Source organism: Channa argus, chromosome 19 (assembly GCF_033026475.1).
Source record: "Channa argus isolate prfri chromosome 19, Channa argus male v1.0, whole genome shotgun sequence".
NCBI classification, from domain to species: Eukaryota; Metazoa; Chordata; class Actinopteri; order Anabantiformes; family Channidae; genus Channa; species Channa argus.
The window spans coordinates 3,070,117-3,087,669 of record NC_090215.1 but is presented as its reverse complement, the minus strand read 5'-3'; the positions used below and the strand labels follow the sequence as shown (position 1 = coordinate 3,087,669).

The following is a 17,553-nucleotide window of genomic DNA, read 5'->3' as shown; positions in this document are numbered from 1 at the left end:
AAGTCTTAACTCTATACAGACATCTGACATTTTGATGTTTATAAAGCACATGAAGCAAGAAACATGACAAACATGGTCTTGACATTGTTGAACAGCTGAATTCACACATTTAGCAAAAAATGGGAAACACTCTCGCTTTTCAGTCGATCTCTAAAGTTCCTGTACTGCTTACACAGTGTTAAAACAAGAGGGAGTGTAGTGATGAATATGTCCATTCCAAATGTGTTTTGTTTTGTTTTTTGTTTTTTTTTTTGGGGGGGGGGGGGGGGTATTTTTAAAATGAACAGATAAAGATTAAAAAAAAAAAAAAATTTATGGTTGTTGTTTGTATTATTTAGAACCAGAAATGGGTTTCAACAAATCATTGCATTCTCCTTTCATTCACATTTTACACAGTGCTCAGTGGACAATTAGAGCTTCTGCACGGAAGCAACACGCCAAATAAATTAAAGGTTGTGTGATAAGATTCTCCCACTGTTTCAAATCCCCCACAGCTTGTTCTTTAACCTTTCCTCCCTACCTGCCAGATACTTTGAGGTCAAAAACAATGCAGAAATCACTGAGTATTCTTATATTTGTTTTTATTTTTGGTTTCTTTAGAATACAAAACAAGAACCAAAAGACACAAAAATAACAATTAAAAAACAGATTCTCAACTGAGGTGACCGAGGCAACATAGAAAAGCATGTCTGACAGAGAAATTTGTGAGTTAGCCTGGAACACTGAGGTAAAACAGAGAGCGATGTCAAAAGGTAAGATGTCTTTACAAACTGGTTTGAATTAGTGCCTTCATTCAGTAGTGCTATTCACTAGTGGAGTATATCATGTTTTTCTTACATGTCCACAGTTAGCAGTGATTTCATGATGTAGTGCTTTAGACATACCTAAGGACAAGTTGATTATTGTGACACGTTGCTTTAAAAATCTAAACATGTTCTATTGTATGGCACCATTCTTAATGGTTTTTATTTTAGTACACGCACACACACGCACGCACGCACACAAAATTCACCCTATTAAATGGGTGCAAATGGTTTTTAACAAGTTCCTCTACTTCTTTTCCACCAAAAATACTTGTGGCTAAAATAAGTCAATTGTTTAAACATTAAGAGCATCCAAGTGTCTCAAGCAGGAAACAAAAGCTGCTTCAAACTGCTGGAAAAGGTGATACACTTCTTGAAAAGTCAGACAGAGCAGGAAACAAATGAAAGGCGTAAATGATAAAGTGTTGGAATGGTGTCACTAAGATGGTTCGAACCCCAAGACCCATTGTTTTCCTAAAAATACAAAAATGATAAGAAATAATGTATATGCTGCATCACTGGAAAGAAATAAAATCATAAAAACTTAGCGTCACTTACCAAAACACAAAGCGGTAATAGTAGAAATAGTACTGCTTAGTTAGTCTGCACTTGATTGTGCAGGTATGTATTTGCATGAGCAAACATTTTTTGTCTTTTCTTCTTTTACATTTAAGACATGGTCACTGGTGATTCAGCAATGCAGATTATTACTTTTTTTTTTTTTTTTACTTTCTCTGGATGTGTGCCTTTGATTTTGCATCTGTCACAGCAGGTAGATTGAGCTAGCATTACTTCATATATCTATATATACACATGCATTCCACATCAGATGTGTCCCCCAAATTAAAAAAAACAAAAAAACAATAACACATAAGCTTCCTTTTCACCACTTAGAGTTGAAGCTATAAAAACCTGCATGACAGTCCACAAAAAGTTTGCATGGAGGCTTTGCTGTTTCATGTGAGATATGCAGCAGGTAGTTGAGGTGCTGGCGCTGGGGTGTGGTGTGGGATGCAGCCCATTAAGAGGGGATGATGGGGATGGGCCTATTTTTCACCGCCCCTCTGTTTGAATGGGCTTCTTTCTGTGTAGTTGGGTTTTAGATTCACATTATGCTGGAAGAAGAGTAACAGGTAGCAGACACTGGCAGGGCAGGTCTTCACCAATAGCAAAAAAACACTGGAGTAGAGTGTGAATGCATATCTACCTTCTCCTGACCTGTGGAGAGAACAACATGTAGATATAGAATATTTAGATCCACATGTATTTTTACTGATGAGTTTGAGACTATTAACTGCATCCATACATCATTACTCACATTTCCCCTCTCTTCACCACTGCGGGGGAACATAGCTGTAGCTGGGTGTGCCGGGAGGCCGGTATGTGGCCATCGTGACTGGGTGGGGGCCAACAGACGTTGGTGATGGAGTTGTCAACAAAGTTCCTGAGAGGAAGAATGAACAGCATAAAAATAACTTCAATATCACATCAAAACTATCAGCTGTCCCCTTTTCCTGTCTGTTGATCCTGAAAGAGCTATGCATTCCATTTTTTGAGGTTTCATAAATTTCTTTATTCATTTTAATCATTTAGTTTGGTACATGTTCATGTAACAAACTGTACAGCTTGTAATGTCCCTTAAGGCAATTTTAAGCTTTGTGATATCTAGTTAAGGCTCCAAAAACATTGAACATTGTCCATTTTAATGAAATTGCTTATGACATCTTATATGGGGCTTTGACTTACAACTGAACATTAAGCTCTCTCTGTGAAAATACTGAGTTATATATGGTGCTTTGCCATTCAACCCAAAAATAAAAAGGGATATAAATTATTCATATCATCCACATTAGTCAGCACTATTGCACCAATTAAATTTGATTTGAACTCTTTAGATCTGATCCACTTCATATATACTAATCCACATTATGTAAACATTATCTAAATCAAGAGGATTTGATCCACCAAAAGGTTCCATGGCTAAAATGTATTCAGAGAACATAAAAATACTTGCTGGTTTATATAACAGATCTACAACATGTTGTTTTCCTGTTTCAGTATGTAGTGACAACTGCATCTGAGTTATTATTAATTATACTTATTTCATTTATAACCTTTTGAAAGTAAAGTATGTAACTTTTAATACATTTCTATAGTAGAAATGTGCTCCATAACTTCTCGTTGGTGCATTCAAAGACTTTTTTGACTTAGACTCATTGAACAGCTCAGGCAGAGTTGATGAGATTCACTTCAAAAAGTGTATGAGTGAGACTCACCCTTCTGACTCCTTCTGCTTAGAAAGTTCTGGAGCAATTATTTAATGTAATTTCGTTAAAAAAACTGCTCGAAATGCTAGGAAAAGCATAATGAAGCAGGATGGACTGATGTTGAGCGTCATGCTTAGCATTAGCTTTGGCTGCATTTTGTAGCTTTAAATAACCAATAACTTCTCAGTCTGGCTTTAGCCAGATCATTTTTGCCCATGTGAATATGTAATTTGCTGGGTCTTGGTGATTGCACTCTCTGCAATTTTGATACATTTCTGCACAAATATTTCAAAAGTGGATTCACCAGTAACAGAAAAAAAAAAAACCCTATAAATCTATCACTGGCGGCAAAAGGAACATTACTGTATACCGTACATTACACTGATGAAACACTGTCTTACCGGCAGACATAGCCATGGTGGTGCCAGCTACAATCCCCATAGCAACGCTGTTGGGGCGCGGAGGAGGAATGGGTGGGGCATACATAGGTGCAGGCATCCCATTGGGCTGGACCACTGTTGTGTGATGGATAACATGAGGTGGCGCAGCATACAGTGGCTGTGTGTAGTAAGCACCTTGTTGTTGTGAAGGTATTAATGCCTAGATCACAGAAGAACACAACTGCATGTCATCAGTGAAAAGCGTCACTACTTTGGTTCATTCAACTGAAACTGGATAAAGAGCTGGTGTGTGTGTGTGTGTCGGTCATCCTTTGACACTGACCTGTGCATACGGGTTCTGCTGTGGGTAGGTGCTCCTGACAGGATAAACGGCAGCAGGGTAAGGGTTGGGTGAGGTGGAGTATGGTGGGACAGTCCCCGTGTTGGGGGAGCAGGACATTTTAAAAGGAGTGCCTGGAGCGTAGCCTGAAGCGGAAGGAACATTACATTAGTGCTGCCGCTTTCAAATGTTCACTCACTTCCAGTAAATAGCTGTGGTCATGGATAACCACTCTGTATACTGACTTTAAACACATCTTGAAAATGTAGCCACACTGAAACTTGCACATTTGTAAAGACTTACCATCATTCTCACAAGTAAAAATACATGTATTGGGCTCATAACTGAAATGACAATTCATATGCAGTTTGGTCAGGCAATTTGGAATTGACAATTCAATGTGCAAAGTGGCCATTCAATCCTTAATTCAGTTTGAATTAAAAATGTAAGTTAAACTTATATCACTTGCATTTTAAAATGCCATGGCTTTTTGTAATCTTTATTCAATTGCCAATTCCATTTTCAAATGCCAATTCAATATGCAGTTTGGTCATGCAATTTGAAAATGCATTATACAATTGACAAATCAGTATTAAAAGTTGCAAGTCAATATTCAATTTACTTTGAATAATTAAATTTGTTTAACATTTTCTTGTAAAAAACTGAAAGAAAGATCAATACACTTCATGTCATATTGCCATGGTTTTCTGGTGTCTATTCAAATGTGCAGACAAATATTGCCCCCCCCCCCCCCTTTTTTTTTTTTTTTTTTTTAGACCAACGCTGTTGTTGTCAAAAGTCAAATTACCATGCGGTCTGTCAGTCCACTCATCAAGGCGTAACCCCAGCTGCACCTGGTATGACTGCAACTACTCTGCCTCTGATTGGCAAACTCTAACCGTAGGTTCAAGGAGCCTAACCAATAAAAGCAACAAGAACCAGATCAACAGACAAGGAAACAGCTGAAGGCAGCTAACGTTAGCCCCCTTGCTATTGGGACATCAACTTTAAGCCAGACACTGACATCAACAATGTGTTTACTAAATTAAACCAAATGAGGACAGACCTGGGAGGGAGTATCAGTGTTTGGTTAATTACCTGCTACTGGAGAGAGACCTGGTTGTGGAGCAGCTTTAAAAACTACGACTGCCACAGCCTCTACACACAAGTGGACTGTTTTATTTGTGTGTAATGTTGGTGCCAATAGCAGCTTTTTGTATTGATTAACACACTCACCTTAAAAAACATCTCATGTTTTTTGAAAAATGATAGCAGCTTAAAATTATGTTCAATTATAAAGTAACAGCTACGCTCAGTTGGCTAAGACCAAATGGGTTGGTTATACTGACTGGCGAAGGGTAGACAGCTAAACGTTATGAAGGAGAATTATTGCAGCACAGTTTGGACTGTTTTAGCTGCTTTTTAGCCATGTAAACCTTCAAACAGCCAACTGACAGAAGCTCTTATCTAACACACACACACACACACTTATTGAACATCCAATGGTTGAGGCTGCTGTATGAGATGTATTAGTATTCTGTGTAATTTCAGATTTCAGACAACTGGTGAGACATGAGGGGGGACTTCTGAAGCAGACTGGGAGCAACAATTCTTCTGGAGAAGCTTTTGCCACCTGCAGACAGCAGAATAATTTTCCATCCCTCCTGCAGTCATAGGAATCTGTAGTTTTACCACAGGTTACAAATCATATGTCTAGCTCTTCAGCAGCATGGAGTAATAATCGACAAAAACAAATTTGACTTTGGACCACAGTTAAAAAGCACTATAATGGCAAACTACACAATCTGGTTATTTATTGGATGTCAAATATTTTTCATCTATAGATAGACACAATGGTGCAAGTAGAGGCCTGCTAGCACGTGCAATGAAACCTTATGTCATAGTTAAATTAAAGAAAGCACATGCCACATTTGTCCATCATTTGTTTTTTGCTTTGCACTCAGTGTTCAAATTATGTCCCGTCGGTTTACTGTACATGTAGATAAATACCTCAGAGACCATTACACTGTTGGCCTAAAAATGCACCAAATTAATTTTATGACCAAACTTATAATGAATTGTCAATTGAAATCTGAATTTTGCATAACAGCCCTTTACACTCACATAAGACACTGGATATTATTTTGGATGGAATTTTTTCAATGTTTGATAAAGGAATGGTCTGCACTTGTATAGCACACACACACACACACGCTATGCAACTGACCAACACTCACTTATTAAGGTATATTACAAAATCAATAACCTCGTATGTGTGTAAATTCTGGTGCTTTTAGACATGAATAAATAATATCCATGTATCTAACAAGTCATCAACAAATGTGCTCAAAACTGAGTACTGAGAAAGTACTGGACAACACTGGGACAGCCTTGCTACATGACTCTTAATTTGTTAACCAGTATATTGTATTTTTAATAATCTTTGGTGAATTTGTGGGGGTTTTCTGAAACACCTTTTCTTTTAATTGGATTTTAAATGTGTTTTTACAATTCTGTCTTTGAAACATAAATGGTTGAGTATGATCATTTTATTGAAGTGTAATGGTGTATTAAAAAAAAAACAAAAAAACATACAATGTACACATTTCCACTGAGTTGAAGTCAAATGTCTGCCTTACCGCTGGGAAAGGCTGGGTTTGCTCCTGCATAGACACTGGGAGTGTACGCTGGAGCAGCAGCTGCGTAGCCCATAGGGAATCCAGCTGTCATGGCAAAAGGTAAAAAAAAAAATATACCTTTGTTATTTTATTTTGTTCCTTTAACAAACAAGATATCAATACACCTGAATGTGTGATAGGAGCATTAGAGGACAACACTATTTAAACTCTTAAAACTGGCTCAGTTAGGCTGCAATATGTATTGATTTATTAAGTTTTGGGCTCTCGGAAGATCATCAGGTATCTGGGAATATCCTTTCATCATTCCACCCAGCATATACCCATTAACAATTGGTTGCACTGGCTCCTAGTAAGGAATAATGTAAGGTTTTCCCCTGATATCTAATGATCAGGGAACCGGAATATTTTTGCTAATAGTTTGAGTGTGCAAGTCATCACTAACATGAGACTCATCATTAGTCCTCTCTACCCTGCCCAGCTCTCCCTCCTCCTGCTAGAATGCCAATAAACATACCATTATTATTAAAAAAAAAATTGCTTACACTTTACATACCAAGACATAAAATTACCTGGGTAGCCTATACCCTTAGTATTGGTAAAGGGTACCCCTGTTGGCGCAGGGCTGTACACCGGATTCATGATGGTCACCTACTTACAGATACTGCAATGAAAGAAGCACAGATCAGGTGGATTTCATCAAACAGTTTCATAGCATCTTAAGTTTAATGCAGAAATCATAAGAGCAGCTATGCCCACCATTGTTCTTTCTATAGGGATTGAACATTTAGTTGATATGTGCTTCAATGGAACTTTTGTTTTTAACAGTTTACTGGAAAACATTGTTCACAGGGGCAGCTGTAGCTCAGTTGGTTGGCAAAAAAAAAAAAAAAACAACAAAAAAAACATTGTTCACATATTAAAAAAAAGCTACAAGCTAAATAGTAAAATGCAGCAACCCTGGCATCAGTAGAATGGTGGGCTCTAAGTAAATTACAGAGCACAGACAGCTCATTACACTTTGAAAACAGTGGAATGAAACTAATGTAAATGGCTGCATAACATCAGAAAATCAAATTTGGAAATATATTAAAAAAAAAACCAAAACAACAATTTAGAAAAATATAAGTTATTATTGTTGGATAAATGGCTCTAACACCCCCAACAAAAGTGTTGTATTAGGGATATGACATAATTATTAGGTAGGGAGAAGAGTGAAGACAGACCTTGTTAGGTTGTAGTAAACAGTTTTCCTTTCTTTCAGAATCACAATCATATATTGAATGCCAGCATTAGCTGGTCATAATGATATATATATTTTAGACAACGTTAAATTACCACTGTGCAAGGCAGCATCACAGCAAACAAACACAAAAGTGTGGAGCTCTAAGTGTTTGGTTTGGGTGTTAACATCTTATACTGTGCTGTGTTAAAAAGTCAACCATAAAGCATAGTTTTATAAATGTATTAACTTTTATGTAATTTTTGCCTACATTACACAATGTCTTTAGTCACTAGATGAAGCCTTGACTTTGTGCTCCACATGATGCTCATTAGTATTAGTGTGCTTTGCGTATGCTGCCCTCTAGCGGTGCACCAACCACCATTACATCACTTCACAAATCTGTTCATTCAAGCTAAATTTAAACACAATGAAACATACTGTGCTTCATTTGAGGTCAAGCGAAAACAGTGAACATTGGTCTAAACATGGCGCGTATATAGTCAGCGGAATATCTGGGTCTTATGCAAATAAGCAAAGATTACTTTGCAGCCTGACTTTATGGGATTATACAGTTGCAAAATATGACTTGACCACCCTGCTGCAACAAAGGAATTTTTGCAATATCAATTAATATGCCAATTATTTTGTTCATTCATTTATTTGATGTTGGTGCAGCATAGAGATACTGTAAAGATACTCAGTAATCTGAATTTTGTGTTTTAAGAAATTGTTGCCGTTTCCGCTATACGCTGCTAACTACTAGGTGCTGCCATCTGAATTCTAAACGCATTGTGTCAGCGTAAACCAACTGAAACGTTGTCCTCCCCCTTTTTCAAGGTGGTCTTAACGCAAACACAACAAAAACATGTCGAGGTACAAAGAACAAGAAAACAACGCAGTCGATAACAAGAGGACTTGCGACCTCATGGTAACGCAGCAGCCTTTCCACAAAACGTGTTTCTTCTTAAAGGTGACGTTATGTTGCAAAAAAGAAAGATGGCACCTGTAAGTACAAGAATTTCAAAGGTGAACGTAACCGGGGCTTTGTTTCATTAGCTAGCTTAGCTCACAAGCCCCGGTAGTTGCCCAACCTACTGTTAGCTGAGCATGTGTGTCCCCGCAGGTCGGTTCCGATGTCCAGACTGACCTGCAGAGCACCTGTCTGACCGCGCTAAACCCCCGGCCTGTCCCCGGACAGCGCACGCACTGATGGGGGCAGCTTGTCAACAGGCCGCATAGCACAGGAGACAGCTGTGTCCCGCAGCACCGCCTGTCCCGCGACCACAATAGGCAGCACAGAAACCTTACGTACATAGTATCTAACACGGACTTACTATTAGGTGTTCTGAGCGTCCTTTAGCCCTCTGCTGACAAATTAAACGCGGCTAGCTGATATTTTGCTTTCAGACGCTTTGCCGAACTCTTTTGAGCACCCCGCGTCACTTCCGACTAGCGTCACGTGGTCAGCCAACGGTATTGCACTTTGTTTTCCCAGGTGAGCCGTTCTGCTCTCGTATTTATCGCTTAAATATATATTCTTTATAAGTATTAAAACATATTATAACATGCACAGCCTCTAAGGTAATTATAATTAATATCATATTATTCGTACTATATTATTTTGTCCAAAAAAATACACAGTATTTAGTAATAACAATTGCACATTTACTTAATAGTTGTTTTATTGCTTGTTTTAGTCGCTGCTTTGACCCTTTGACAGTGTAACGTCCAATATCACCGCAGCTGTGGCCGCTGAGCTCATTATCATGTCCGCTCTATGGTCCTTGCAGGGCACAAAATATATTTAACTTGAGAAGGGCGTTTTTTTTAATCTGACAATCCGTCAACAGTAAATTTAAAACACACCTTTTTAATAATTTTAAGAAATGAATTCTTTTGCAAGTAATTTCTCTTTTGCCTCTGCCAGCCACCAAAGGAGTGCGTTTGCGCTTCCAGGACCTTGACGCATCGTCTCCATTCAGCCATTGAAGTGGGAAGAGCAGGGTCTGTGCTGTTGTTGTTTTAGTACGACCTGTGTGTGACTTTACAGGTGAAATGTTGTTATCTAGCTCATATCAGTAGTCATTCTCCGGCGTAAGGTGAAATAGTTCGCTCTGCCGGTGCCGTCGGTAAAGAGCAGGGGTATAATGTCTGGAGCGGCCGGTGGAGGCTCCTCCTGTGTAGGCGCAGCAGCGGCGGTAGCCAGTTGCAGCTCCGCCGGCTCTCCCTACACTGCTGCAGCCGGGGGGAGCGCGGGGGTGGCCGGGAGGTTGCCAGCAAGGGTCTTAGAGCATATTTTCTCTTATCTGGAGCTGTTTGACTTGATGCGATGTGCTCTGGTCTGCTGGCACTGGAACAATATCCTGGCGGATGAAAACAGCGAGGTGTGGCGCAGCCTCTGCACTCGGACTCTTAGCGACGAAGCTTTGCGGTCTGACATCCTGTGCAACCTGCCTACCTACAGAGGAAAGGTACGCTACTGTTCTCGATCGGTGGGACAGTTAAGAATTTTCCACAACTGCATTCAAATGTCTGCCAGTTTAGTGCTACCTCTGTTCTACGTGATTGATATTGCACCATGTCTTCAGAATGCGTTCCTAAGATGCAGTAGGCTGTAGTCGAGCAGACTGACTCCCTTTCAGTCTTTTAAATACTGTGGAAATAAGTGGTGGATTTTTTAAAGTGGGGTCTGGAATAACTTTGGTTTGAGTCAAAACATACTGGGGACTTTGCTAGCTAAACCAGCTGTTGGGTTGTTGTCACATTAGATCTTGGACCACTATTTTATTACAAATAGCGAAGTCAGATGTATTTATAACTGCATTTTCCTGTGTCGCTCTGGAGGTCACCAGAGCTCACTGGACCCCACTGATCTGCTGTAGTTCCACATCAGTCTTAGATTATAAGAAACACTTTTAAAACACTACAAGAGCTGAAAACCTGACTGTGGAACACATTGTGACCTCTGTGGACATAGTTGATGACTACGTCTCAGTTTGTTTATGTTGTATTTTTTAAGTAGGAATTGTTTCCCAAATCTTGAGTATCCAGAGACAAGTATAATACAGTGCCAAAGCTCCTGTTAACTACTTCTTGTCCTTTACAGCTCAAGGCCTTTCAACATGCCCTGAGCTCACACGACTGCTCCCGGAATGTGTATGTGAAGAAGAATGGTTTCACCCTGCACCGCAACCCTATTGCACAGAGCACTGATGGCGCACGTGGCAAGATCGGCTTTTCAGAAGGACGTCACGCCTGGGAGATCTGGTGGGAGGGCCCTCTGGGCACCGTGGCAGTGATAGGCATCGCCACGAAGCGGGCGGCGATGCAGTGCCAGGGATACGTGGCCCTGTTGGGCAGTGACGACCAGAGCTGGGGCTGGAACCTGGTCGACAACAACCTGCTTCACAATGGAGAGGTTAATGGAAATTTCCCACAGTGTAACAATGCACCCAAATATCAGGTAAATTATGTGAAAATAACACGTTTGCTGTCGGCATTTCTTGTATTCTGACTCTCATCCAACATTCGATCGCGTTTGTCCACAGATCGGGGAGAGAATACGAGTGATTCTAGACATGGACGACAAGACGTTAGCGTTTGAAAGAGGTTTTGAGTTTCTGGGAGTAGCATTTCGAGGACTGCCCAAAGCCTGCCTGTTCCCGGCTGTCTCTGCAGTCTATGGCAACACTGAAGTCACTATGGTGTACCTGGGAAAACCTCTGGATGGCTAGAAGCAGAGCAACACGTACCACCATTTAAGCTAACGTGCCACTCTTGAGCGCAGGTCTCCTTCTGTCAACAGAACGCCAACCATGTTTGTTGCACCGTGTCAAAGGGTTTTGAAGAGGAAGTGGCCATGTTTCTTCCAATAACTCTATTTACATACTGAAAGGGAACTGTTTCTTCTAGAGCTCAACATCAGCCCAGAGTCAGGTTTAGCCTGGGCAAACTACAGGGGAAAGGAATGTTTGGGGACTCAACAATAACACGTTTCTGCATCAATGTGGAAGTCTCCACTTTTACAGTTTAGCTGCTGCATTGTTTTATTTACAGGACATTGGGAACAAAATTTTAATTCATATGATTCAGACCAACCATTTCTGAATATTTACTTGAGATTTTAAATATGTTTTAGTGAGGCCAAAACTCTTCCAAACTGTGTCAGATACTTTAAAAGACCATTTTACTAAGTGTACCAGTAGTTGTTATAACTTGCTATCTGTTGTGTGAGTGAATGGAAACAGCTCATGCAGTTGATCTATAATCGATGACTGGATTATAATGGTTTTATGCCAAATCAATGTGACCTAATGTGTTGATATAGGGGATGTGCAGACCTGCTGTCATGCATGTGTAAGGATACTGGGGTATGAACTGAAACATCTGCCCTTTTTATTTTCTCATCCAGTGATGGTGGAATCTATTCCTATATCATCTTGTTATGTCCATTTTAATGTGCTACTGTAGTATTACACACTATTTATTTCTTGGTTTTATCTATGGTACTGTAGATACTGTATGACTATAAGGCCGGTAAATAAAGTCTACATGTGCCACTGTTAATAAATATCGTGTTTCTGTGTGCCTTGCATAGATGGTTATCTGACAAACACGTATGAACGCTATCGCATGTGACACCAGTTACATTAACAAGTCACTTAATGAAAAGGCCGCAGAATTACTTTTTTATAAAAATCATTCAGATCCATCCAGACGTTAAGTGGCCCTCCAGTTATTTCTCTACAGTAACTGCAGGTTCTTAAAGGACGAGGCAGGTTATTTTACTACGTTGTTCTTAATAAATCCTATAAATAAACTAAAACTAACAATAAGGTGTGTGTGCTTACTGCAGCATCTGGAAATCTACAACCTTATGTTTGCGTAGTCCTCTGTCCCAAAGTGCTCCATTACTGGCCCATAATAACAGACCACTGTGTTTCTCGTAGCACTGAGTGACACTGTGTCTTTGAGATCCTTTCCCACAAGAGTTAAGCAGAAATTATAGTCATCCATTGGTAGTTTTAGTCTTTCTATGGGACAAAATATAGGTAGGTTCTACAAATCAACATGGCCTGGGGATGGAGGCATTAGCTGTGCTGTCTCACAAGTAGACGGTTGACTGCAGGTTGACTGACCCTGGCTGACTGCAGCCTTTCTGGACTTTGCATGTTCTCCCAGTGCTTGTGTGTTGGTTTCCTCCCACAGTACAAAAACATGCACGTTAGACTAACTTCACCTGTTGGCCCTGGCAAAGCGTTTAAGCCGTACTCCACCTCTCGCCCAGTGGCAGCTGGGATGGGCTCCAACCTCCCAGGACCCTGACCGGACATGCGGTGACAGATTATGGATGGGTGGATTGCTTGTTGTCAAGGGCAGCACGGTGGTATAGCAGTAGGGATTAACTAGACAATAGGCATTTGGAAATTCTCCTAAATTTCACCAAAATATAAAGAAATCACGCAAAATTTTAAAAAACTTTTGAAAACCACATAAACATGGCGGTTTTTCTTAGTACATGAGAAAACCTTTGCAAACCCTTATTATGAAAGGGCAAAAAGAGTAAAATGAAGAAGAAAATCATTTTTTTCATCAATATATATTGTTATATTAAATTTAATGTACATTGAGCTGGCCCAAATATTTCTTCATCAAAAATGAATTAGAGTTAATTTTTTAATCAATTCATGAGAGGGATGCAATTCTTTCAAACAACAACATGAGTGGTTACTTCTTATAATGAAAGAACATTTGAACAAGTTAAAGGTACCTTGTTATTATACTGTAGTTTCATTTTTTAGTTTACATAAACCATAACCCTAACATATTAGTAACGCTTATTCAGTTGGTGCTAATGTTATTTCATCACCAGAGCTAACAAAAAGGATCAAGGAGGATATATAAAAACTTATAGTAAAATAATAAAAATATATTGGTGTAAAAGTTCAATAGTAAAAGTATCTATCAGTATAAGAAAAAGACTAAGAAATTAATGTATTTTAAACAATACTGACTATGGTAATTATTGCAAAATACACTATATTGCCAAAAGTATTCGCTCCCCCATCCAAATGAATGAATTCAGGTGCACAAAGCCAGGTCCATAAAGACATGGATGAGTGAGTTTGGTGTGGAAGAACTTGACTGGCCTGCACAGAGTCCTGACCTCAACCTGATAGAAACCTTTGGGATGAATTAGAGCAAAGACTGCGAGCACTGTGTATTATGTATTTCATAAACACACTGCTAAACCTCGTGAAAAGCCTTCCCAGAAGAGTTGAAGCTGTTATAGCTGCTAAAGATTAAGAATGGGATGTCACTAAAGTTCATATGGGTCTAAAGGCAGGTGAGCCAATACTTTTGGGCAATATAGTGTATGTACAGTAACATATGATAATTTTATATTAAAACCATCAAGTGGTGTTAATGTTGAGGCTGATCAGGCTTATAGTTTTGTTAATAGTCTCAGGAAAATGCATTAATAAAAATTAAGCTAGTGTATGCTAACAACAGTTTTCTCTCGTGGCTGCTGTGGCAACTGTGGCTGTGCTAACACTGTGGATTTATGGCAGTGTTGGTTTGCCAGCCTTGGTCAGTTGATTCATCACTTTAACCCGTACTCTCAGCAACAAGAGCAACTGCACAAAATATTGTGCAGATATTAACCCTCCCCAAAAGAGGATCCCATTTTTTCCTGTAATTCTGTGGTTATGATGAAAAATCTCCAAACATAGAAACATATCTCTGCCTATTATATCTTCAAACACTTCAAACACTTACTTTACCATTAGTATCCTTCTGAAAACACAAACTCTACAAGTCTGACTTGTCCAGAAACCCTAAGAATCCAGTCTGGTAACAATGCAATACAATGTGTTTCCACAAGAGGACAGTAACCTTCCTGTGCCTGTTATGCAAATGGCCGAGCGCCACAGAAAAATCTGGTCATGTGCCGTGTGAATTCTCAAGAGGACAGAGCTTCTCCACCTTAATGTATTTATAAATATGGTGTAAAGTGGATCTGTCATAACTAACCTGTACCAGATAAATTAATTTCATAGCTTAAAGAGGTAAAATGTGATTAGAATAGTATTTGGTGAAAGAGATGAACTGTCTGACTGGTGAACAGCTTTACACTGGAAACACTGAGTCCTTTAACCTTCTAGTATTTATCTTCACTTTGGTGTAAGTTCTTATTGCCGTAGTTCTTTTTTGTACTGCATACACTACAAAACCCAAGAGAATTCATGCCACTACAGAATTGTCTCAGCTCCCAAAAATAGAATGCAAATCTTCTTACTGTACCATGTGCTGATGAGGTATCATGAATAGAGTGAATGGTTCCTAAAACTGACACGTGCTGCAGTTTAAACCGCTGCATGGGTCCAGTGCGGTTGCTGCTGTCTCTCAATCCACTCACAATATGTGTTAGAACTTTTACTAAACTACAATGTTTAACCACAGACTGCATGTTAACCAACCATTGAAAGTGAATGTTCTACTTTATATAGCTACTTAAACCCCTTAAAGTTACAGTTGGAGTCAGTAAACATGACCTCGCTGATGCAACATGAAGTATAATAAGTCATGCAAATACTAAATGTGTTTTTAAGTCCTCTAATTTTTAAATCCTCTCATTTCTTTAAAACGTCAAAGAGACCTTTAAGGAAACAATTTGGAGTGGAAGTCTGTAGAGCAGTCATTCACAATTACCAGGTGGTTGGTTCGATTCCAGGGTCCTTCTTCCCCCAGTGAGTCAACCCAGCTTTGTGTCAGCTCCCTCATTGGTGTTTCTGTGTCAGTGGGTTAATGAGAAGCAGTGTATGGTGCTTTGGTGAAACGTGCTATGAATGCAGACAATTTAATTGTTTCTTGTGCATTTTTTTTACTTGGCATTTTTAATGGCACATGATAAGGACGTGGTCTGAAATGAGAGCAGAGAGAAAGATCAGGCAGGTTTCCTCAGCAGGCTTCTTGCAACAGGCTGAGCAAACCTCCATGTGCACCAAAATTAAAATTGCAGATTGCAAATTTTCTTTCTCACTTGTTGGTGTTTCTCACATTGGTGTTTCAGTGCTGCTGAAAGTTCTGAAATGTATTTGATTCCTGCAAGCCCACAGCCTCTTAACTTCCTTTTAGCGATCACCATTATCACCATTTACTAAAGCTCTCTGTGCCATTAATAGATTGGTACAATCACACCACATCGCTGACAAAGAAGCCTCGGCAGCAACTCCACTCGCTGTCCAGCCTAATGAAGTCAAGCTCAGCTGAGTACATTGGTTCAGCGGGTCAAGAAGAGTCCAGGAACCATCATGACACACGCTGGAAACAGCAGTATCACTGTCTACAGTCAAGCCAGTTTTCCGCTACAAACTCTTTGGCAAACATGACCCATCTCAACCCCTAGAAGACTGTACCTACTGTTTAGCATAACAGTGGTAGCATCACGATCTCAGACTGTTTGGCTGCCAGTGCATAACTTCCGCATAACCCTTAAATTATCAGCTAGGGTTGAAACTTGGACACACACAGTGTTGCTATAGGACATTGACCCCAAACACAAATCAAAGCCGGTTATAGAAGGGATACAGCAGCTTTCTAAGCCCTGATCTCAGCCCTATGAAACAATTGTGGACCACGCTTAAAGGTAATTTAACTGAACCAATTCTGCCAAGAAGAGTTGTGAATTATCCAAAAGTTAAAGTGTTGTACATGTAGCTTTGATCCTGTTTGTATAATTTGGATTCTGTGCTGAATCCTAAATAAACGAAACCCTATGCACCAATTATTTACTCTGCTGTTAAATTTTCCCGATGCTTAGAGAGACAGGTACTAAAACCACCATTACATACAGAGCTGAATGAGGGGTTCTGCATACAAGTCCATTCAAAGAAACATAATCAGCTTTTAGAAGTGTAAATTGTTCCCCACTACCTCCGTAGAGCCCCAAAATAAAAATGCTGACTTACAATTATGTTCAATATGGCCTCTTTAATGTCAAGACACTGAACCCCCCACAGCCCATCCCCATCCCCAGCAGCGTAGTCTCAAGCCCCGGCTGCGGCTGGAAGGGCATCCGGGGTAAAAACTGTGCCAATCAACCTGCGGACAAAGTGATTCTCTGTGGCGACACTGAACTCATAAGCCAACAGGACAAACAAAATGGCCTCTTTAATGTCAGTATTCTGGGCCCAGTGACATTTGTTGTATTTGAGCATACAAACAGTTATTGCAACGAGTTTTCACTTGTATAGTCTGCACACGATCCCTCTGGAGTTTTTCTTAGTGTTCTACACAATCAAGTAAATCCACCTCGGCACAGACTGTTATCATTGAAAAGTCTTGTTGCCACCTAAACTTAAAACAGAGTCAGAAGTGAGAGCTAGAAATGTACGAAAACAGGAAGGAATCACCAACATATCGACTCTCCAAAGACAGCGCCATCACTTCCTGATTCCTAATTCCCTATTCTTGCCCCCATGGGCAACTACAAAATAGAAACAAGTTCATAAATGGAGATGTGATAGATCTTAAAGTGCATTCAGTGGCTGGGCACAGAGAGATGTGCAGTGTTGAGGGAAGGATGTCTTTATTATTAGAGGATGTTGTTGTTATGTGTTAAAACTGCTCTATCAACCTATCAATCATCTTCTTGAGTCATGGTGTTAATATAATTGGCCCCCTAGCATTGTGACTCTTCAATACATTGGTTTATATACACAGAGCTGAGCAATGCCAATGTACATATATGTGTGTTTTATGACTGTTGCAGTGACAGGCCGAAAATCAGGCAGGAAGGGTGTGTGAGTAGAGTGGTTTCCTCTCTTGTAGGTTGGTTGATCAGAGTTAGACGAGGGTGTGAAGGGTGTGTTCTTGTTGGGTTTTTGTGGTGGCAGTTG

The 17,553-nt window shown here is 39.8% G+C and overlaps 2 protein-coding genes across 3 annotated transcripts; one reads left to right on the top strand and one right to left on the bottom strand.

Annotated features, from left to right (window-relative positions):
• Positions 1–260: 260 nt before the first annotated feature.
• fam168b (family with sequence similarity 168 member B) lies at positions 261–9,123 on the bottom strand. Of its 2 annotated transcripts, none has more exons than XM_067485669.1 (7): positions 8,986–9,123; positions 6,999–7,090; positions 6,430–6,513; positions 3,794–3,936; positions 3,472–3,670; positions 2,122–2,247; positions 261–2,021 (listed from the first exon to the last, which is right to left on the bottom strand). In XM_067485669.1, the coding sequence occupies exons 2-6, from the start codon at positions 7,066–7,068 to the stop codon at positions 2,135–2,137; spliced, it is 609 nt and encodes a 202-aa protein (XP_067341770.1). In that variant the 5' UTR covers positions 7,069–7,090; positions 8,986–9,123; the 3' UTR covers positions 261–2,021; positions 2,122–2,134. The 2 variants fall into 2 exon arrangements, with proteins under 2 accessions (XP_067341770.1, XP_067341771.1); XM_067485670.1 differs by lacking the exon at positions 8,986–9,123 and adding an exon at positions 8,747–8,765.
• fbxo45 (F-box protein 45) lies at positions 8,867–12,436 on the top strand. The gene is made up of 3 exons (XM_067485668.1): positions 8,867–10,122; positions 10,758–11,114; positions 11,200–12,436. Exons 1-3 carry the CDS (start codon positions 9,799–9,801, stop codon positions 11,383–11,385), a joined length of 867 nt encoding a protein of 288 aa, XP_067341769.1. The 5' UTR covers positions 8,867–9,798; the 3' UTR covers positions 11,386–12,436.
• Positions 12,437–17,553: the final 5,117 nt, after the last annotated feature.